This window comes from Pyrgilauda ruficollis, unplaced genomic scaffold (assembly GCF_017590135.1).
Source record: "Pyrgilauda ruficollis isolate IOZ18807 unplaced genomic scaffold, ASM1759013v1 scaffold126, whole genome shotgun sequence".
NCBI classification, from domain to species: Eukaryota; Metazoa; Chordata; class Aves; order Passeriformes; family Passeridae; genus Pyrgilauda; species Pyrgilauda ruficollis.
The window spans coordinates 1,253,108-1,274,022 of NW_024510988.1; the positions used below are offsets into that span (position 1 = coordinate 1,253,108).

Here is a 20,915-nt window from a genome sequence, read left to right on the forward strand (position 1 = left end):
CCGTGGGCAGAATTCCCGTGGGCTCTTTCCCTGTGGGCAGCACTGCTGTGGGCAGCATCCCTGTGGGCAGCACTCCCGTAGGCAGTATTCCCATGGGCCCTTTCCCTGTGGGCATCCATCCTGTGGGCCCTTTCTCCGTGGGCAGCACCCCCGTGGGCCTTTTCCCTGTGGGCATCATCCCCATGGGCAGCATTCCTGTGGGCCCTTTCCCTGTGGGCATCATCCCCATGGGCCCTTTCTCCGTGGGCATCATTCCTGTGGGCATCATTCCCATGGGCAGTGCTCCCGTGGGCCCTTTCTCCGTGGGCATCATTCCTGTGGGCCCTTTCCCTGTGGGCATCACCCCCATGGGCCCTTTCTCCGTGGGCATCATCCCCATGGGCATCATCCCCATGGGCAGTGCTCTCGTGGGCCCTTTCTCCGTGGGCATAATTCCCATGGGCAGTGCTCTCGTAGGCAGTGCTCCCGTGGGCCCTTTCTCCGTGGGCATCATTCCCGTGGGCATCATTCCCATGGGCAGTGCTCCCGTGGGCCCTTTCTCCGTGGGCAGCACTGCCGTGGGCAGCCAGCCCTCCCCTGCCCTTCCCAGGGAGATCCCAGCTCCCGGGGGAATTGCAGACGCTGCCATTTCTCTCCTTGGCAGATGAAAACCCAGCGCTGGGGTCAGAGAAGTTTTAGGGCTTGGCACCTCGCCGTGCTTGATGGCAGGAGGGGAAGAGAGAGCCGTGAGCTGGGGAGAGTCCTGGTGTGTCCCTGCGCTGGGAAAGGGCTGGGGCAGCCCCGAGATGGAGCTGGGAGGGCTGAGCCCAGCCCCAGGAGCACCTCCTGCTTCTCTCTGCAGGGCTGTGGGGGCCTGTGGTCCCTGTGTGGAGCTGTTCCAGAACCTTCCAGGAGGTGAGTGTCCATCCTGGGCCTGTGGTCCCTGTGTGGAGCCGTTCCAGAACCTTCCAGGAGGTGAGTATCTATCCTGGGCCTGTGGTCCCTGTGTGGAGCCGTTCCAGAACCTTCCAGGAGGTGAGTGTCCATCCTGGGCTTCAGGAGCCTGTGATCCCTGTGTGGAGCTGTTCCAGAACCTTCCAGGAGGTGAGTGTCCATCCTGGGCTGTGGGAACTGTCCTGTTTGCAGCTCTCCCAGTGTGGGACACGGGCTCAGGGCTTGTTCCAGAGGTGGGAGCAGCTCCTGGGCTCTGGAAGGTCCCCTCAGCCCAGTCCCCCTCGGTGATGGGCTCGGGGCTGTTCTGGGCTGCTCCAGCAGAGCTCAGGGCCCGCGCCCCACTGCCAGCACGGCCACTCCTGGAGGCACCTGGGGACAGAGGACAGGCCTTGGGCTCAGCTGGAATCAGGACCAAACTGCTCCAGCAGCACCTCAGCACACCTGGACTGAGCAGGCACCGCCTGCTCCAGAGCTGCACAGGAGCTCTGGCACTGCCAGCCCCAGTGCCAGCCCCAGTCCCATTGCTATTCCCATTCCCATTTCAATTTCCAATCCCATTCCCTGTCCCAGTCCCATTCCCAGTCCCATTCCCACCACCCTCCTGCTCTGCTGCTGCCATCCAGCACCACCTGAAGCACCCAAGGCATGAAGCAGCCAGAGAGGAGCCCTTGATTTCCAGAGGGGAAGCCTCAGGCTGGCCCAGGACAGGCTGGGAGCTCTTGCACAGCAAAGCAAGATTGAGATAAACCTAAAGGAGCTCCCTCCAGCAGCATCCCAGTGCCATCAGGAGTTTCCTGGTCCCTGCAGGGTGTCCAGGCAGCTTTGTTTTGGCCCAGAGCAGAGAGAACACTCAACTTCTCAACCCCAAAGCTGCCACTTTGTCACTGAAAAAGGCAGACCCTTGGTTTAAAAGGTTATCATTTTCTCCACACTTTTTACTTTTTCTGTCTTCACATCAGAAGGTTGATTTCCAAATTACCCTTTGCAAACCACAGACTGAAATGGATTTTCCTCCCCAAAATCTTGAAGCATGTTTCCTTAGGCACCTGCCAGAAAAAACACAAATCTAAAGGCTTAAGTGTCGTGCATTTAAATTATGGTTTTTGACAAAGGCGAAGCAGAGGTTTAGCAGCTTCACAAAAAGAAGAAAATTATTGATTAGGCAGAAAATTCTTTGCCATTTCCCAGGTTTATCTTTCCTGAAGAGAACAGGCTGCCTGAGGACACAGCAGTGCTTCCAGCAGCCCAGTGAACGCCTGTGCCCTGGCAGGGATGCTCCCAGGCAGCAGCAAGGTGGAAAAGCCAGGCTGGAGCCCTGCTGGGAGTGACAGCAGCCCCGGGAGCTCTGCTGGGCAGCACAGCACCCACCCAGCACCGACTGCATGCTGTCAGAAATATCTGGCAGGACAGCTGTTCCCAAAACACAACATGTCTGTGCTGCCTGGAAAAGGGACTCTGAGCAAGCCTTCAGCAGCACCAGCCTGATCCTCAGTGCTGCTTGGAATCCCTCAGGAAAGGGGATTTTTAATTTGTTTTTCCCTAAAGAGACAGTGTTTCCTTTGGGGGGCTGAGAAGGACAGCATGTCCTGATGAGGGGCCACTCACACCCCCCGGGTGAAAGCATTCCACCCAAACCCTGGGCTGCACCAACAGGGTGAGGCTGCTCCTGCATCCCAGAGCTGCCCCACACCTGAGCCTGGTGGTGTTAGAGCAAGAGCAGAGCCCCAGAGGCAGAAAAGCAGCGAGAGCAGAGCCACAGAGGCAGAAAAGCAGCAATTCTGGAGAGCAGAACAAAGCCCAGCACTCACCAGACAGATCCAGCAGTGCAGCTGCCAGCAGGACAAAGAGGGGGAATTTTTCCTGCATCTCCTGAGCCATCCCAGTAAAGAATATCCCAGCTGGCAGCAGCTCCCTGGGGAGCCACGGCTGCCTCCCAGCACTGGGCATGGGCTGCTCTGCAGGGCACCAGAGGGTTGGGTCACTTTATAAGAGCTTAGGCCAGACACCAACCAATAACCTGGTCCAGGGAAAAAAAAACCAAAAACCCTGCACCAATTGGAATCAATCGTTTTTTAACAAAAGAACAGAGGTGGGCAGGTGGGTTGTGCATCCAAAAGGTGGAAAATGTGACTGTGAGCACCAGAGGGTGCTTGAGCAGCCCTGGGGAAGAGCTGAAACCCTCCCTGGAGGGCTGGGGGAGGATGTGGAGGGGCTTGGATGCACTCAGAGGAGGGGGACCGAGCTGGGAGCGCCTCCTGCCAGGCTCAGGGCTCTGGGGTTGCCCCCTTTGGGGAAAAGCAGCTCAGGGGAGACCTCCTGGCTCTCTGCAGCTCCCCAGGAGGACGGGGAAGGGAGGTGATGAGTACAAACTGATTATTAGGAGGCATTTTTTAGCCAAGGAGGGGGTGAAACACTGCAAGGGCTCCCTGGAGAGGGGATTTTGTTCAATGCCCTGAACACACTTTGACTTCTGCTCAGCCCTGGAGTGCTCAGGCAGCTGCACTGGGTGATGGTGTAGGTCCTTTTTAACTGAACTGTTCTATAATTCTGACTTTTTTGCCAGTTTGTGGCAATAAAAACACCCCCAGGGATCAGCCTGGATCCCAGGGAGGAACAGAAACCACAGTGAAACCAGCACAGAACTCAAACCTTTCTGACAGCCCAGAGACTTCTTGGGCACAACCACAGCAACACCCTTTTTTTTTTTAGCCATAAAGCCCCCAAATAAATGTAAACATTCCCTGCAGGCAGCAAGCAGGGATCTCTCAGTGCCAGGCACACAAACCTGCAGCCAGGCTGAGAGAGGATGCTGACACAGCCCTGCCTGTGTGAGGGCACTGAACACCTGAGCAGAGGCAGATAAGGGCCCTAATGACAGCTGGGAACAACAATATTCTCCATTATTCAACAATATTCTCCATTATTCAACAATATTCCCCATTATTCAGCACTATTCTCCCCATTCTCCAGGCTGAGGAGGGATCCAGCAGGAGCTCACTGAGCCCAGTGCCAGCCCAGCCCTGCTCTCACCTCCCTGGCAGGACCAAGGGCAGGGCCCTGCAGCTTTTTCCCCTCCCTGGAAGGAAAAATTCCTGCCACCTGCAGAGCACCTGAAGCCTCCAGGTGGGTTTGTTACCTGTGTGGGCAGGCTGCAACCCCAAGCCCCCCGGATAATTAAACTGAGGCGATCCACTGCACGTTTTCCCCCTCCTCTGCAGGGGGATTCAGCTGCTCTCTCTCTGGAAAAAGCTGCTGGATAATTTGTCATCCCCTGCTCTGAGGGGACAAAGGCTCCCCACAGAGCTGACACCCCCAGGTGCCAAGGAGGGGAGCTGGAGAGCCATTTTAAACTCAAACTGGGCTGAACTGTGCTTATTCTTCACAGGAATGTAATAAATTCTTCTGTTTCCTGTGGTCAAAACCAACAACAACAAAAAAGCTACGCTGTGTTTATGGCCATCAATTAAATTTATGTCCGTTATTAAAGCAAAGGCAGCCTAATGCAAGGGGGTATTTTGGTTGGTAGCTGAGATAATAAATCAACTCCTTCCTCCTGATTCTGTTTCACTGGCTTCTGTGGGGGACCAAAACCACTCCAAAAAGCCACTGAAAAGTTGAATGAATTTTATTAAAGCGGAGAAAACTCAAGAGCAGTGAGAGGAAGGGCACTTGTGGAGGGGCTCTGAGGAGTTCAGCTGCTGTGCACGTATTTCATGGAGGAGTTCAGGATGGCCAGGCCATTGAGCTTCCTCAGCTGATGGATGTGCCTGGAGAGACAACAGGGGGACAGGTGGTGACTAAAAATTAAAGTTTTAAGCTCTAACTGCTCTGCCCAAGCTTTCAGGGGTGTTTAATGCTGTATTCAATATAAAACAGAGTTTCTAGATAATAATAATAATAATAATAATAATAATAATAATAATATAATACAGAGTTAATGCAGATACTCTTAATAGAGTTTCTAGATAATTATTGCCCTCAGAAAGGCACATAAACAACATTCTACAAATAGGTTAATTTCAGATTAACAAAACTAAGAAAAGAAAGAGTTTCCCTTCTATCTCTGCTGTTTCAGACAAATCTCAGGGCTGATATTTTCTCCACTGCTCATTTGGGATCTACAGACTTTAACATCCCTTCTGTCCTTCCAGCACAGGTCAGTGAAGTCCTTGAGAGATGTGGGGACAGAACTGGCACCCCAGGAGCCCTAAAGCAGGATTTGGGGACAGACCACAACGGGGAATCCTGGCTGGAGGAAGGAAATACAATTAATGGAGTTAAATTAACCTAACAACTCAAGATTTGGCTTACCCTGCTTGGTTTCTCAGGGATTATCACCTAATAACAGAAAAGGGGAATTCAAAAAAGGGAATTTTGGTGCCTACCTTGGCTCAGCCACACAGAGCCTGCCCAGGGCTATGGCTGAGTTCTGCTGCACCGAGCTCCTGAGAGCATCACCCCCAGCCTGCCTGAGCAGCAGCTGCACCACGCTGGAGCCCAGCAGGGACGAGGCAGCCCCGGGCAGCAGCAGGCACTGGCTGAGGCAGAAAGCTGCATTGCCCACCGTCAGCTCATCCCCTGCCTGCAGCAGCCTCAGCAGCACCTGGAACCCTGGCACGAGGGGGAATCTCTGTTAGACACAGCCAGGGCTCTCCAGCTGTTCCCTGCCGGCTGCAGGGAGTGATTCTGGAGCTGTTTCCCTGGAAAATCTGGGGAGCAAAGGGATTTCATGGTAATTTCAGCAGCCTGGAGCTGCCTCAGCTCCTCTTGCCCAGAGTCTCTCTCACAGAGAGCTCACCTGGAACCCTGGCACGAGGGGGAATCTCTGTTAGACACAGCCAGGGCTCTCCAGCTGTTCCCTGCCGGCTGCAGGGAGTGATTCTGGAGCTGTTTCCCTGGAAAAGCTGGAGGAGCAAGGGGATTTCGTGGCAATTTCAGCAGCCTGGAGCTGCCTCAGCTCCTCCTGCCCAGAGTCTCTCTCACAGAGAGCTGAAGGTGCCACGTTAACTGCCTTAAAGCAGAGATGCTGTTGTGGAAAGAACAGCTGGAAAAAGGAACATCAAAAAAGCTTTCTGTGCATCCAGAGCTACCAAAGCTCTCCTAAGGACAGCAGAGTTTGGGCTCTGACACCTGAAAGCAGCAGCAACATCTCAGGCCACAGAGTCCTGAACACTCAGAGATCACTGAACAGGGGCTAGATAAATCCAGAGGGAGGTTCCCTCTGGCAAACAGAGCTGACAAAACAAGAATTAGTGACTTCCCCCAGGTTAAAGCCCAGAGCTTTGGTGGGGAGCTCAGGGTGAAGTGCTGCTGCTGGATCCAGGCAGTGGGAGCTCTGCCTGCAGCTGGCAGGGAGAGAGTCTGGGCTGCACAGAGGGGAGGGGATGCTCTGATGGGAAATCCTTGGGGTGCAGGCTCTGACAGCCTCTGGAAATCTCAGGGTTCTCTGCTGTGCTTCCATCAGCACTGATGGGGCTGGGCACAAAGCAGTGAAAGCAGGGCTGGGCCACAGAGCAGGGACACCCTAAAACTGCTCTGGCACATCCCTCTGCCCCCAGCTCCTGCTGGATTTAATGCCAGGCCACCATCCCCAGGGAGGACACCACCAACAGCCAAATCCTGGAAATCAGGGGTTATATTAATAGGATAATTGTTATTTTAATAGGGAAATCAGGAGTTGTTGTAAGAGGGAAGTCAGGGGTTATATTAATAGGAAATCAGGGGTTATTAATAGGAAATCAGGGGTTATATTCATAGGAAATAAGGGGTTATTAATAGGAAATCAGGGGTTATATTCATAGGAAATCAGGGGTTATTAATAGGAAATCAGGGGTTATTTTAATAGGAAATCAGGGGTTATATTCATAGGAAATCAGGGTTTATTTTAACAGGATAATTGTTATTTTAATAGGGAAGTCAGGCGTTATATTCACAGGAAACCAGGGGTGATATTCATAGGAAACCAGGGGTGATATTCATAGGAAATGACCAGTTTCACTTACTTTTGTCCCCCTTGAGCAGCTCTTCCTGAGCTCTGCTGCTGCTCTTGGTGCAGGTGGCGAGGGTCTTTATGGCATAGCTGGATGTGAGCTGTCCCCCAGCCTGAGGGTTGAACACAGGGAGCAAACACAGCTCAGCCACGCTGCCCAGAGCAGCCTGGGCACCAGGGCACGCTCAGGTAAATGAAAACCTTCACAGGGCATTCATCTCACAGGCTGAGAATTACATAAATCTCGTTTAATTCCTGCCAGTGATGAACACACAACATTCCCTGCGTCTCTGCAGGCCAATCCTTTTCAAATCAACTCCCTTTGGCAAGAGCCCAATGCCACAGATTTTTTTCTAGACTAACCTGATCTGCATAAACACCTGCTGGGTGCAGATATACAGCAAAAATTGAAGAAATGAAATTAAAGAAGAATTAGAATTAAGAATTTTTTTTAAAATGTAAGAAAGAATTAAAGGAAGAAATTAAATGGAAAAAATTAAAGAATTAAATTAAGAACTAAAAAATTGAAGAACAATTAAAGAAAAAAGAAAAAAAATTAAAGAAAACCATTAAGAATTAGAATGAAGGATTTAAAAATAATTTAAAATGAAACCTGGGAGCAGTGTTACAAAGGAGAAGATGCAGACACATCCTCCAGGGAGAGGAGGATAAACCCAAGGGGAGTTAAGATTTGCTCAGGGCAGGCAGAAATGAAGGAAGTTGGATTTACTTTCAAGAATTTGAGCATTTTCTTCACCACTCCTCCTTTCACCACCTCCTCCACGGCTGAGGGGGACGCTGGCAGGACACGGCTCAGCACTCCCGTGGCTCTCTAAACAGGGGGAAAGGAGAGAGAAGCAAAACCCAACTTTTATTGGTCCAGGCAGCTGAATTGGTTTGTTTCTTGCACGGTAAGCCTGAGGTAATTAAAGTGCTGAAAGGAGAAATTGCCAGGAATTAAGGAAATCCCAGAATGACAGAAGCTAACAGAGAACATCTTTAGGATGTGGCTTTTTGGTCATTTCGTGGAAACTGAGCACAGCAGAGCTTCAGCACAGGGGAGAGGGAGCCCAAATGGGGATCCTGGGTGTTCATTCATTAAAAAATAAAATTACAAACTCCTGGTAGAGAGCAGCCCAGCACTGGGAGGGATAAAACAGCTCAGAACAGGTCCTGGGAGCTCAGAGCCCCCATCTGCCCCTGCCTGCTCTCCCTGGAGTCCCACCCCATTCCCAGGAGTCCAACTGGAATTCCCACACGAGAACTGCAGAGGAAAACAGCTGAACACCCAAACTGCCCTGGCTGCTTTGCTTCCCCACTGATTTTTAAAGGGTTCCACGCTGAAATGGTTTGTAAGAGCTTCTGTTAAGCAGATTGCTAGGGAACCTTGAAAACCTCTTGCATCAAACCATATAAAAATGAATATTAAAGTGGTCTGTTCTTGCTTTATTGCTTTTGGGAATGTTTCAGGCTTCAAAGCCTCCTGCACAGGGCAGAAGTTGGCTCTGAAGAGCTCAGAAGAGCCAAATCCAGCTTTTGTTGGTGACTTACTGTGACAATCCTTCCGTCCTGATGGCTGAGCAGAGCCAGGCACCTGCCACTGATGGGCACAGCAAATTCCTGGAAAACACAGGGGAAACTCAGGGGGAAAATGGGGAAAACACAGGGGAAACCCAGGGGGAAAATGGGGAAAACACAGGGGGAAAATGGGGAAAACAGAGGGGGGAAAATGGGGAAAACACAGGGGGAAACTCAGGGGAAAAATGGGGAAAACACAGGGGAAACTCAGGGGGAAAATGGGGAAAACACAGGGGGAAAATTGGGAAAACACAGGGGAAACTCAGGGGAAAAATGGGGAAAACACAGGGGGGAAATTGGGAAAACACAGGGGAAACTCAGGGGAAAAATGGGGAAAACACAGGGGGAAACCCAGGGGGAAAATGGGGAAAACACAGGGGAAAAATGGGGAAACCCAGGGGGAAAATGGGGAAAACACAGGGGAAGCTCAGGGGGAAAATGGGGAAAACTCAGGGAAACGGGGAAAATGGGGAAACTGAGGAGAAACAACATAGAGAATACTCAGGGGAAACAACACAGGGAATACTCAGGGAAAATCAGGAAAAACACAGGGAAAACAACACAGGGAATACTCAAGGAAAATCAGGAAAAACTCAGGGAAAACTCAGGGAAAACTCAGGGAAAACAACACAGGGAAAACAACACAGGGAATACTCAGGGAAAAGACAGGGAAAACTCTGGGAAAACTCAGGGAAAAGTCAGGGGAAGCTCAGGGTTTCAGCTGAGCTGCAGCTGGGGCTGGGAGGGCTGGAGCAGAAATGGACCCAAGGCCAAAGGAATGCCCTGGAGATCAGGGGACAGCTCTGCAGCACCCTGGGGAATTCTGCCTTCCCTGTGGGACCCTGAGCTTTGGATAATTTGGGAAGGTAACCAGGACCTCAGAACAATTGGAGAGTGGGTCCAAACAAAACATTTATACCACCATGAAAAGATGATTTATGCACTTTACACTGGTTTTTCCTCATAGCTGTTTATATACTGCAGGTGGTGGCAGAGGAGAAAATTCTGTAGCTTTTTTCGTTTTTCAGCCAAAAAAAATTATCAACTACCTTTAAAAACAACCTGCAACACTACAATTTTTAATTTTTTTTTAATTCCCAGCTGTTGCTTACCTGGATGGTGCCATTGGATTCAAGCAGCAGGTTCATCATCAGTCCCAGCACTGCAAACACACACTGCTGGTAGGCAGGGCTGGCATCAGGACACCCATCCTGAGACACAGCAGGGCAGGAAAATCAGCTCCAGGGCCAGGACAGCCCTGCCTCAGCCTCCTGGGGCAGCTCCAGGGGAGGAAAAGTTCTGGGAGAAGCAGAGCTGAGGACACTCTGTGACACAAACCCACGTGTTTGGGCCCCAAAGCTGCACCCCCCAAACTTGGCATGTTTGGGATGTCACAAAAATCCCTTCCCAGCCCACGAGCCTTCAGGTTTTGGGGACTGTGCTCACAGCACAGCCTCACCTGGGAGGTGTTAGAATCCTAGAATTTTCAACTTTCTGTGCTGAAGAATTTTAAACTTTCTGTGCTGAAGAATTTGAAACTGGAATTTTAAATTTTCTGTGTTGAGGAATTTTAAACTAGAATTTCAAACTTTCTGTCATGTTTTCTGGAAAAATCCCTTCACCCAGGATTTCTGCTTCTGGGAAGCTGAGAAGCCTCAGAGAAAAGGAAAACAATAATTATCTGATTTGCTTCTCCTGTGTTTTGCTGCTTTGGAATGTGGTTGGAGATTGTTTACCCACAGGTGGTTGTTTCATTGGTTTCATGTGAATTGTTTTGACTTATTGGCCAAGCAGGGTCAAGCAATGTCAGACTCTGGAAAGAGTCACAAGTTTTCATTATTATCTTTTTAGCCTTCTGTCTGTATCCTTTCTGTATTCTTTAGTATAGCTTAGTTTAGTATTCTTTAATATAATATAGATCATAAAATAATAAATCAGCCTTCTGAGAACATGGAGTCAGATCCATCATTCCTTCCTGCCACAGGGCACCCCACAAATACAACACCAAGGTTTGCAGGTTTCCTTTATTTTCACTTTATCTCCTGCTTTATGAGCTCTGGGGAAAGGGGATTTTGTGTCCCTTAATCCCCAAGTGTGAACATTTCCTGCAGTCACTGCCTGGGGGCACAGAGCAGCTGCTGCAGCTGGAATTCCAGCAGGAAGAGCCACAAACAATGTGAGAGTTCTGGAATTATTGTCTTGCTGCTCATTTGGAGAAATGGGAGTATTTTAGTGCCCAGCAGAACCCATCTTCCCCCTTCCTCAGGACAGGTTTCTGCACCAACCCATTTGAAATTTGCTGCTGGATAAAGGATGCCCAGAAAAGGGATTTTTTTATCTCAGCACCCAATGTCATCTCCTCACCCTGATCCCTCAGATTAGAAAGCAAAAATCACCATCCAAGACAGAACAGGGATTGGGTGCTGACAGGGGATTAAAGTCACAGCAAGAAGAGCAAAACTCAAAGCTGAAGGTGAATTACCAGTGGGAATCTGCAACCAAGGCCAGAGTTTATACTGGATATTAAACTAGGAATGTGTAGGACAAAATATTGAAGAAAAAGAACATTTTCCTGACAAAACTCAATCTCTTACACCCATAGAGCAGACACAGGACATGCTACAGAAAAACGAAGTGGAAATACAAAATCAGATCTTCCCTACCAGCAGCTGGGTGAATAAAGGTAAAACACCCGTGGAAAACGTGGCCCGACACTGGCTTTGGAACCTGTTGGGGATAAAAAACCAAAGTTTTAGTCACAAACCACAGCTGAAGGCAAGAGAAGAGCAACAGAAAGACTTCAGTAAGCTCAGAGCAGAGGTGGCCAAGAGCCTGTCCCTGGCTCGTTCCACACAACTCACAGCACAGCTTTAGAGAAATGAATGAGGAATTGAAATAAATTACCTTTCCTCCCCAGTTAAGTCACACAGGATGTTCATGGCAGTATCAGCCCTTGCATCAGTGCACTTGACAAATGCCATCAAAATCTGCAGCCATCTGGTGTTAAAATAATATTAAAAAAAACAACCAAAAATTGGTGTCAGCCTTGGTTTAATCATTAAAGATCAAAATTCTATTTTTTTTGGTTGTTGGTATTTCAAGCCACAGTTAAATCTGCCCTTTTTAAGCACCCTCTGAGATGTGGCTCATTCCTTTCACCTTTCCTCCCCAGGAAAATGGACAATGCCTCCTGATCAGCCATTGTTACCCAAACCAGTAAATGGACATTTCTCAGAGGGAGGAAGCAGCAGGATAAGGAACAAAGGCAATGGCATGGGGTTTCCTTCCCCACTCAGTGAGCCATGGCAACACTAAATAACCCCAAATCCTGATTTTTAAATGAGGAGAGACTCTCAGCTGCAATCCAGGAGATTTTAGAGGCAGCAGGGCGAGCTCTGCCTGAGTGCTACATGGGTTTAGAGGGGACTCCAAATTATTAAATTAATTTAAATCCTGCTTTGTTTCAGACATCAAAACTTCCTGCAGCTCTACCCCACACATCCAACTTGCACTTCTGCCAGCCCAGGCCTGTCCCCACGGGGCAGAAGCCTCAGTGCCACTGTGTCCCCTCAGGAATTCACAGAATGACCAGGGTGGAAGAGACCCTAAAGATCATCGAGTCCAACCCAGCCCCAACCTCTCACTGAACCCTGGCACCCAGTGCCCATCCAGGCTGTGTTAAACACCCCCAGGGATGGTGACTGCACCACCTCCCCGGTCCCTGGGAATTCCCAAAATTCCCAAAATTCCCAGAATCACAGAATGACCAGGTTGGAAGAGACCTTAAAGATCACCGAGTCCAACCCAGCCCCAACAGCCCAATTCAACCCTGCAGGCTTGGTTAAACACACCCAGGGATGGGGACTGCACCACCTCCCCGGGCAGAACATTCCAGAACTTTATCACCTTTCTGTGAAAACTCTTTCCTGCTCTCCAACCTGTATTTCCTTGGTGCAGCTGGAGGCTGTGTGCTCTGGCTCTGTCAGTGCTGCTGCAGACAGAGCCCAGCCCAGCTGAGCACAGGCACCTTTCAGAGCTGTGCAGAGCGATGAAGGCAGCCCTGAGCCTCCTCTTCCCCTGAGCTGGGGCAGCTCTGACCCTGCCAGGACACTTTCCTGGTGCTGCTCACCTGCTCAGGTCCTGCTTGCCCAGCAGCCTCCGGCCCTCCTCGTGCTCAGAGTAGAGAGAGATCAGTGCCAAGGTCTCCCTCTGGATCTGGGCTGTGCCACAGGAGAGCAGCTCTGGCAGCTGGGCCCCCACCTCGGGCTGGGCCAGCAGGAGACGCTGATTTTCTTCTGGAAGGAGAGGGAAAATCTCGCTGCAGTGTCACTCGTTGGCACCCTCGTTTCATTTATTTTATTTTTTTTTTCAGCATGAATATTTTATTTAAACAGCTGAACCCCACAAGTCGACACAATATCCTGCATTTCCACTTTACCACCCACCCCAGCCCATTTCTCACCCAAGTGGGTATTCCCTAAAAACAGAGGCAGGTACCTGCCCGAGCACTATTGATTGGTAATTCTAAAATAATTCAGTATTCTCTTCTGTAAAACTCTGCTTTTTGCAGGTGTAACTGCTTAAAACAGAGAAAATTGTGCAAGTGGTATTATCTTAAGAGCAGCAAAAATCACAGGAAATTTACTTCCCACCCCTTGGGTGGATTGGAAATGCTCAGAGTGGAAATTTCACCCTGCCAAAATGATGTCACCTCCTCTGACCTGCAAAACTGGGTTTCCAACCACGTCTGGATGGGTGCGGGTGCTCTGGGAGAGGGGTGGCCCTGCCCAGCCCCAGAAATGCCAAATTAATCTCACATTAACAAAGATGAGGGAGATCCAGGGCTTTACCATTCCCAGCACAGGCAGCTTGCCACAGCAGGAGAAGGGAAACACAGAGCTCCACCTCGGCAGGGCTTTTGCTCCCTGCACAGAAGGCCCTGGATGAGAAAAGTCAGCTTGTGAAAGAGCAAAGGAGGGATCAAACCACGGGACACACCCGGGAAAGGGGAATTTGGATGTGCTTCCCCCCTCAGGTCTGCCTGCAGCCACCACCCAAAATAAGGATGAACCCTAAAAAGTCTCAGTGCTGCAGGTGCCAGGAACACCCAAATATTCCCTGGTGCCCAATCCCAGCTGCAGGGGGTGCAGCCAGAGCCTTCAGATGTTCTTTCCCACTCAGATTTTTTCCTGCTCTCACCACCAGGGATAGGATGACTGCACAGAAAGGGCAGACACAAACAGCAATCCACGAGTTCTCCTCCCTGCATCCGAGGGAGCACTGTTTGTGCCAGGGGCAGGTACAAGCCCCTCCATTCAGACACTAAAATCTGGGATTACATCCTCCCCCGATCAGTTCATCTGCATTTCAAGAGGCGATTCTGTTTCTTGAAAACAATATTGCATTTCCCCGGGCTGGAGTGGCCCTCTGGAGAGCTCTCACCCTCTGACAGCCTCGTTCCTCAGGATACTGAAGCCATTGTTTGTCCTGAAGAACGTTTGCCCGGTGCCTGGAAGAGGCAGAGACAAACAGCTCAGCTGTGTGACAGCCAGGCAGGCTCCTGCTCTTCCTGAGCAGTGCTAAAAGAAAAGGTCACTGCAGCAGCAGCTCTGGGGAAAAACATCCTTGGAAATGGAGGAAAATTCAGGAAGGAATGAAGCAGGAGTGCTTCTGAAGCTGAGAATTGCTCTGGTTCATGCCTGGTGCTGTTGGTTTCAAGTGAAAGATTATTCAGGAAGGCTGAAACACAAAATTGGCTTTGTAGCTCAATGGCCTTTAACAGAGAATTACAAATATTTATAAACAAATGAGACCCCAATCCCCAAGAACTCTCAGCATCAGTCTGATTCTAAAAAAATGCTGTAAACACGCACTGGCCACGCTGAAATACCCACCACTGCCACTTTTGTGGTTTAAATTGTTTTAAACACAGCAACAGTTACTGTGCTCCTTTAAAAACTGCTCCCCTGCCTTCCTCTGCCTGGGTTACACCTCCCAAAATTAACAAAATTAACAAAAGGAACGTTTTTCAGCACAGACTCACAGCTGTTGACAGCTGCTGCCAGCAGCCTGACGGCCCCTGTGTAGTAGGGGATGGGGTGGCCAGGGCTGCTGGTGCTCTGCAGCAATTCCTGGATGCTCTGCAGCAATTCCTGCACGGACACAGCAGCCTCACTCCCAGCCTGCAGCTCCCTCTCTGCCCTCTGCTCCTCCATCAGCCTCTTCTCCTCCAGCCTGGCCTCGTCCACGCACTCTGCCAGGTCACAGAAAACCAGCAGTGGAAAACCAGCAGGGAAATAAATTCTGCTCCCTCTTCGGAAAACAAGGGTGAAAGGATTTCTTTCTTACCTTTGAACAGGTTTTCCTTCTGGGGGTCAATCTGCAGCATCTTCTCGTAGCACTGCCTGGACTGCAGGGGGACAAAAAAGGGCTCTGGAAATAGGAATCAATGATGTCAATGATATCCCAGTCAGACCCCAAAGGTTTCTGGGGCCACAGTCCTGAATAAATGTGAAAAGTAACATTTATGGAGACACAGATGTCAAAACTCTCAGAAAAGTCAAATATTCTCAGTGCCTACACCTGCCTGCTGTTGCAAAGTCAAAGGGAATTTTCCAGTAAAACCCAAAGAGCAAAAAAAATCAGAGTTCCAGTGAGAAAACAGAAACTGAGGCATGGAAACTCTCTCCCTGTCACCCCCCAAAGCAGAACAAAGCACGGCCCCAAAGTTCAGCCAGCTCACCTCAGTGAAGTGCTGCAGGGCCAGGTGAGCCTTCCCCATCAGGAAATAGGCTTTAAGGCAGTTCTTATTGCACTGAGGTAAACCAGAAATTATTATCAGTTATGTCTTTAGAACGTTGCAGCCTTTCAGGATTTTTTTTCCCCCAGCATTCTGATTAATTATTAGAGTTGCCCGAAGCAAAGATTAGGGTGTTTATACCATTTATTAGTGGTGGATAAAGTTTTTATGCTGAATTATTGCCCCCAAGGACTGAAGAAAGGCTTGAGGTGAGGATGGAAAACAGGGTTTCCAAAAGGTGATTATTTCTCCTGTTCATTTTAGTCAAAAATACAGATTTCTGTAAATAATGCTGATTTCAGGGCTCTTTTCCACTTGGCAATTCTGGAATTACCTTTAATGCCCACTCACAGTCACTGATGGCTTTCTCATACTCATGGAGCTTCAGGTAGGCCTGAAATAAACCAAAAAATTGTCCAGGCAGAAGAATTAGAATCCTTTAAACAATTTCTGCTCGCTGTTGCACAAGCGCTGGCTAATTAAAAAGAATAAAATTAGGCTGCTGATTGGCCTGGCCATTGATTTTGCAGGGTAATTTCCATGCTTAACTTGTCTGCCATCTCCCTGGATTTTCTAATTTAGAATCAATCGAACAGAATCCTAGACATACAAAAACATGGAGCATGCAAGGCAAACAGAGACTGCAAAGCAAATATTTCACTGTGCAGTTACAGAAGTGATTCCTGGGAAAGCATTAATAATAATAATAATAATAAAAAAAACAGAGTATTTTAATAAAACTGGGAATTGGAAGGATTTTCCCCTCTTGCTCTGCAGGAGCAGGGGTGCTCCACATGCAAGGGGGTGCAAGAGAACAATGCCTTGGGCTTTCACCCTGGCACAGCCACACAAAAAGCAGCCAGAGGTGGCTCCTTCCCTGCACTCACCTGGGCCCTGTTTGTGTAGAGCTCCTGCTTGTCCCTCAGCTTCTGCAGCCCCTCTGAGTACCTCTGGATGGCCAGGGAAAAGTCTCCTGCCCTGAAGGCTTCGTTGCCCTGCTCCTTCAGGGCTGCAGAGCAGCAGAAAGCATTGGGAACAGCAGTAATGTCCATCAGTATTGAATGTATTTATTTAATTAATATTTAATTTATTTCATTCCAGTGGGGCTGAGCAGGCAGAGGCCACGCTCTCCTGCTGGAACAGCCCCAGGGTTCCAGCCCAGCCATTATTTCCATTATTTCCATTATTTCCATTATTTCCATTATTTCCCTGCAACCATTCCCCTTCCAGAGGGAAACCTGAGTGTTCCCCTCCCTCCCTGCATCCCAAACCAGCTCCAGCACCAGGAGATCATGCAGAGAACCAGGAGCAGCAGCTCTGAGGAGCCCCTGACCCTGTCCCAGGGCTGGGGACAGGGACAAGCCCAGCTGTGCCTCCCTCAGTCCCTGGCAGGTGATTTCTGGAGGCAGAGCCTGCAGAGCTCTCGGCAGTCACCGTTTGCCAGCTGCTCATTCCTCCTCCTTCGCTGGGCTCGTTCCTTGGCATCCTGTTCCAAAGCTGCCAGGAAGCCATCTTCCAGCCAGGAGAGTTGGTGGCATTTCAGGGAGGGGGGAAAAAAGAGCAAACTTCATTAAAACAGAGAAGAAACAATAATGCCTAGGGTGCTTCTGAGTCATCTCTTAATAAAAGCCAATACTAAGGGGCATTTCAGTAATTAAAGTGCAAGTGGCTGACAAGCTGTCACAGACAAGGATGTGACACCCCTGAGGATCTGCACACCTGCCTTGCTCCTCTCCAGGGGCAAACGAACAGGTTTGCTCTGAAATCCACAATAAAAAGTGTAAAAGGATGAGGAGCCAGAAGAGAACAAGGCTCCCACCTGTGAAAAACACAGCCATGCTGCTGAGACCTTGAGTGTGGTCCTAGACCTGACTGAATTTTGGTTACAGACACCAGGAAAAGTCAGCTTGGGCTTTGGCAGGGGTGGAATCAGCTCTTGATGAGCTCCATCCCTGCTCGGACTGCTTTTGGAGCTGTGACAGAGTGAGAGGAGCAGTGTCCTACCTGCATCTGCTGCCTGCACCCTCGGCGTGCCCTGGAAAAACAGAAACAGAGCACAAATGGTTTGGGAAAAGCCACAGGAGCACAGGGACACGGCACAAATGGTTTGGGAAAAGCCACAGGAGCACAGGGACACGGCACAAATGGTTTGGGAAAAGCACAGGGACACGGCACAAATGGTTTGGGAAAAGCACAGGGACACGACACAAATGGTTTGGGAAAAGCACAGGGACACGTGGCTGGGCTGCACAAAGCCACAGCGAGCATCAGGAATGTCTGGTGCATCCCAAATTCCCAGCCTGACACACAGCAGGAGCAGCAGTTTGACATTTAAACAAAGGATGGCAAGGATCTGATAAATTCTGGCGTTCCTGGAACGTTTCCATTTTTGTCTTTAAGGAGGGAAGACCTGGACTGAGCCCAGCTTTAATTTCAGGGGGAAAAGCCCTTACAGAGGTGTTGATGAGTGTTCTGTTCACCGTGGTCCTGCTCTCCTCCTCCTCCTCCTCCTCCTCCCTGCTGGCCCCTTGCTCTCGGAGCCTTTTCTCTGTCTCAGCAATGGCTTTTTCCTGCACAGCCGAGTCCGGGGACTTCAGGCCTTGCAGCAAATTGGCTAAAAGATCATAGAAAACACCCAAATAAAATATATATATACACACAGGACTTCAAAGGTGGAAGCAGCAGGAGATCGGTGGCACCTGCTTTGAAGGCAGCGCTGAGCAGGATGGCTTTTACCATAAAACCACAGAATCCCAGACTGGTTTGGGGTGGAACAGACCTCAAACCCCACCCAGTCCCATGGGCAGGGACCCCTCCCATGGACCAGGATGCTCCAGCGGGGCTTTGGGCACTTGGAATAAACAGAAACGCCCCCAGGGTGGATTTCCTGGCACTTTCAGGAGCCACCTGCAGTTTCTGCCGACACGAATGAAATTCCCAGAGGCGAGCGGCTCCCAGCATCCCGAATAAAAGCGAGAGCCCCTCAAAACCCCCGCAGAGCCGAGACCGCCGGGAAACACCGAACAAACCGAACCGGGGAGGGGCACAGCGGGGATCTCCCCCTTCCCACGCATGGTCCGCCTTCCTCCGCCCGGAGCCCCCCTTCCCCGCGGTGTCCCCTCGCTGTCCCCGCGCTGTCCCCGCGCTGTCCCCGCGCTGTCCCCTCGGTGTCCCGTCTGTGTTCCCTCTGTGTCCCCCCGGTGTCCCGTCTGTGTTCCGTCTGTGTCCCCTCGCTGTCCCCTCGCTGTCCCCGCGGTGTCCTCGCGGTGTCCCCGCGGTGTCCCCGGGCCCCTCCGGCACTCACTGACATCGTCCACGCGCCGCAGGAAGCGCTGGAAATCCGCCTCGGTGTCCTCGTCGCGCAGCATGGCCGGGGGACACCGGGGGGACAGAGAGGGGACACCGAGGGGACACAGACGGAACACCGAGGGGACACCGAGGGGACAGCGAGGGGACAGCGAGGGGACAGCGGGAGCCGCCGGGGCCGGGCTCGAACCGGCGGCGCCGTTGCCGGGGGAACGCGCCTGACGCGGCACGCGCGGGGTGGGCGTGGCGATGCAAACGAAGGGCGGGGCTATGCAAACAAGAAGCGCTGCCGCTATTCAAATTAAAGGGGCGGAGATATGTAAATGAGCAGGTAATTGGGCGGGAGAGCCGCAGGTCCCGGCCGCGGGGCCCCGGCTCGGAATCCCGGGATTGTCCCGGCTGGAACGGAGCTCCGGCAGCACCGAGCCCTCCCTGTGACCCGTGCCCGCCTTGTCCCCAGCCCAGAGCTCCGGGTGACACGTCCAGGCCCTCCCGGACCCCTCCCGGGATGGGCACCCCAGCCTCCCCGGCCGCCCTGCCGATGTTAAACCTTTCCATGGAGAAATTCCTGCTGATGCCCAGCCTGAAGCTCGTCCCCATTTTTATTCCTGACTGGGATTATTTTCCTGTTGCGATCTCCCTGAAAGGCTTTCCGGCTCCCTGCGATGGAAGCTGTCGGCCACCGCAGGGAGCTCGAGCACCGCGGAGCTGCGCTGGCCGGGATTGGCATTCCCGGTACATCCTCAACTCGGGATTGGCATTCCCGGTACATCCTCAGCCCGGGATTGGCATTCCCGACCCATCCTCAACCCGGGATTGGCATTCCCGGTACATCCTCAGCCCGGGATTGGCATTCCCGGTACATCCTCAACCCGGGATTGGCATTCCCGGTACATCCTCAGCCCGGGATTGGCATTCCCGGTACATCCTCAACTCGGGATTGGCATTCCGGTACATCCTCAACCCGGGATTGGCATTCCCGACCCATCCTCAACTCGGGATTGGCATTCCGCCCGGGATGGCACATTCTGCGCAGGGACAGGGACAGGGACAGGGACAGGGACTGGCTGCATCCATTGCCCCGCTTCCCCATCCATCCTCATCAGCTGGAATGGGATCCTGAGTGCCTGGGAGGTGCTGAGCTCTGCAGGCAGCCAGAATCCCCCATCCCTTCCACTCCTTGGCTGCAGGAACAGCCAGGATACCCCTTTTCCCTGTAGGAACAGCCAGGATATCCCTTTTCCTTGTAGAAACAGCCAGGATACCCCTTTTCCTTGTAGAAACAGCCAGGATACCCCTTTTCCTTGTAGGAACAGCCAGGATACCCCTTTTCCTTGTAGGAACAGCCAGGATACCCCTTTTCCCTGTAGGAACAGCCAGCATATCCCTTTTCCCTGTAGGAACAGCCAGGATACCCCTTTCCCCCCTCATGCCCCAAACAGTTCCCATCCCTCCCCTCACTGCCATCAGCTCTGCCTGCACCACCCTCCATCCCAAAGGGGATTTTTTCCCTTTAATGAAGCTGTTCCCAGCTCAATGTCCAATTACAAACACCCACGAGGCCATAGCTGGGGCGGTGGGATGCTCGGGAATTCTGGGTTTATTTGTCATTCCACAAAACCTGGGGAGTAAAGCCACACAGGGCAGCGAATGTGCAGAGGGGAGAGGCACCTTTAGTCTCTGAATACTTCAAAAAGCACTTAAAACGATGCTCTGAAGCTCATGCACGATATTCAGATACTGAAATCTGATAAAAGGCCAGATGATGATGATTTCTAGAAGGGATGAGAGAAAGAGGCAGCACAAAAATCTCCCTCCAGCCCCCCAAACCCCCTCAGACTTACCCCAAATTCAGCCCGGGGGAAAAGGAGCCACACTCAGCCAAGGTGACACTGCCAGTCGGGTGCCATGGCCTTAACAGAGGGAGAGACGAGGGAAAATTACAATTAAACGGAAATTAAAAGGTCTGAGGGTTGAGAAAACGGCCGAAGAAACACGAAGCTCTAACGAGGGATCTCTCAGTGGTTTTGCCACTGAGCACGGCCCCAGCTGCAGGGGCAGGAAAATCCCTTTTCACTTCTCTGGGAGAAGAGGGAGGAAGCCCCGAGCTGCTCCAAGGAGCAGCAGGAACCGGGCAGAGGCAGGGCACAGCTCCCACCCCGCTGGCACAACACACGGGGACGGGGGATTGAGAGGGATTGAGGGGTCTCTGAACCCAGAAAGGGCAACCCCAAATGTCCTCAGCGCCTCCCCTCGACCCCAGCCAGGGGCTTGGACCCGTTGCTGCTTCCCCACTTGGAAGATGTTGGT

The 20,915-nt window shown here is 51.3% G+C and overlaps 1 protein-coding gene across 1 annotated transcript; it reads right to left on the reverse strand.

The window, feature by feature from the left end:
• Nucleotides 1–4,571: 4,571 nt before the first annotated feature.
• TTC12 (tetratricopeptide repeat domain 12) lies at nt 4,572–18,667 on the reverse strand. The gene is given in 21 exon segments (XM_041458095.1): nt 4,572–4,700; nt 5,319–5,544; nt 6,936–7,035; nt 7,653–7,754; nt 8,474–8,542; nt 9,613–9,711; nt 11,164–11,227; nt 11,405–11,497; nt 12,630–12,795; nt 13,351–13,439; nt 13,943–14,022; nt 14,024–14,079; nt 14,544–14,753; nt 14,849–14,909; nt 15,243–15,314; nt 15,634–15,693; nt 16,187–16,308; nt 16,734–16,811; nt 17,304–17,334; nt 17,753–17,913; nt 18,604–18,667. Coding segments are annotated over 21 exon segments (2,079 nt in total). The 3' UTR covers nt 4,572–4,624.
• Nucleotides 18,668–20,915: the final 2,248 nt, after the last annotated feature.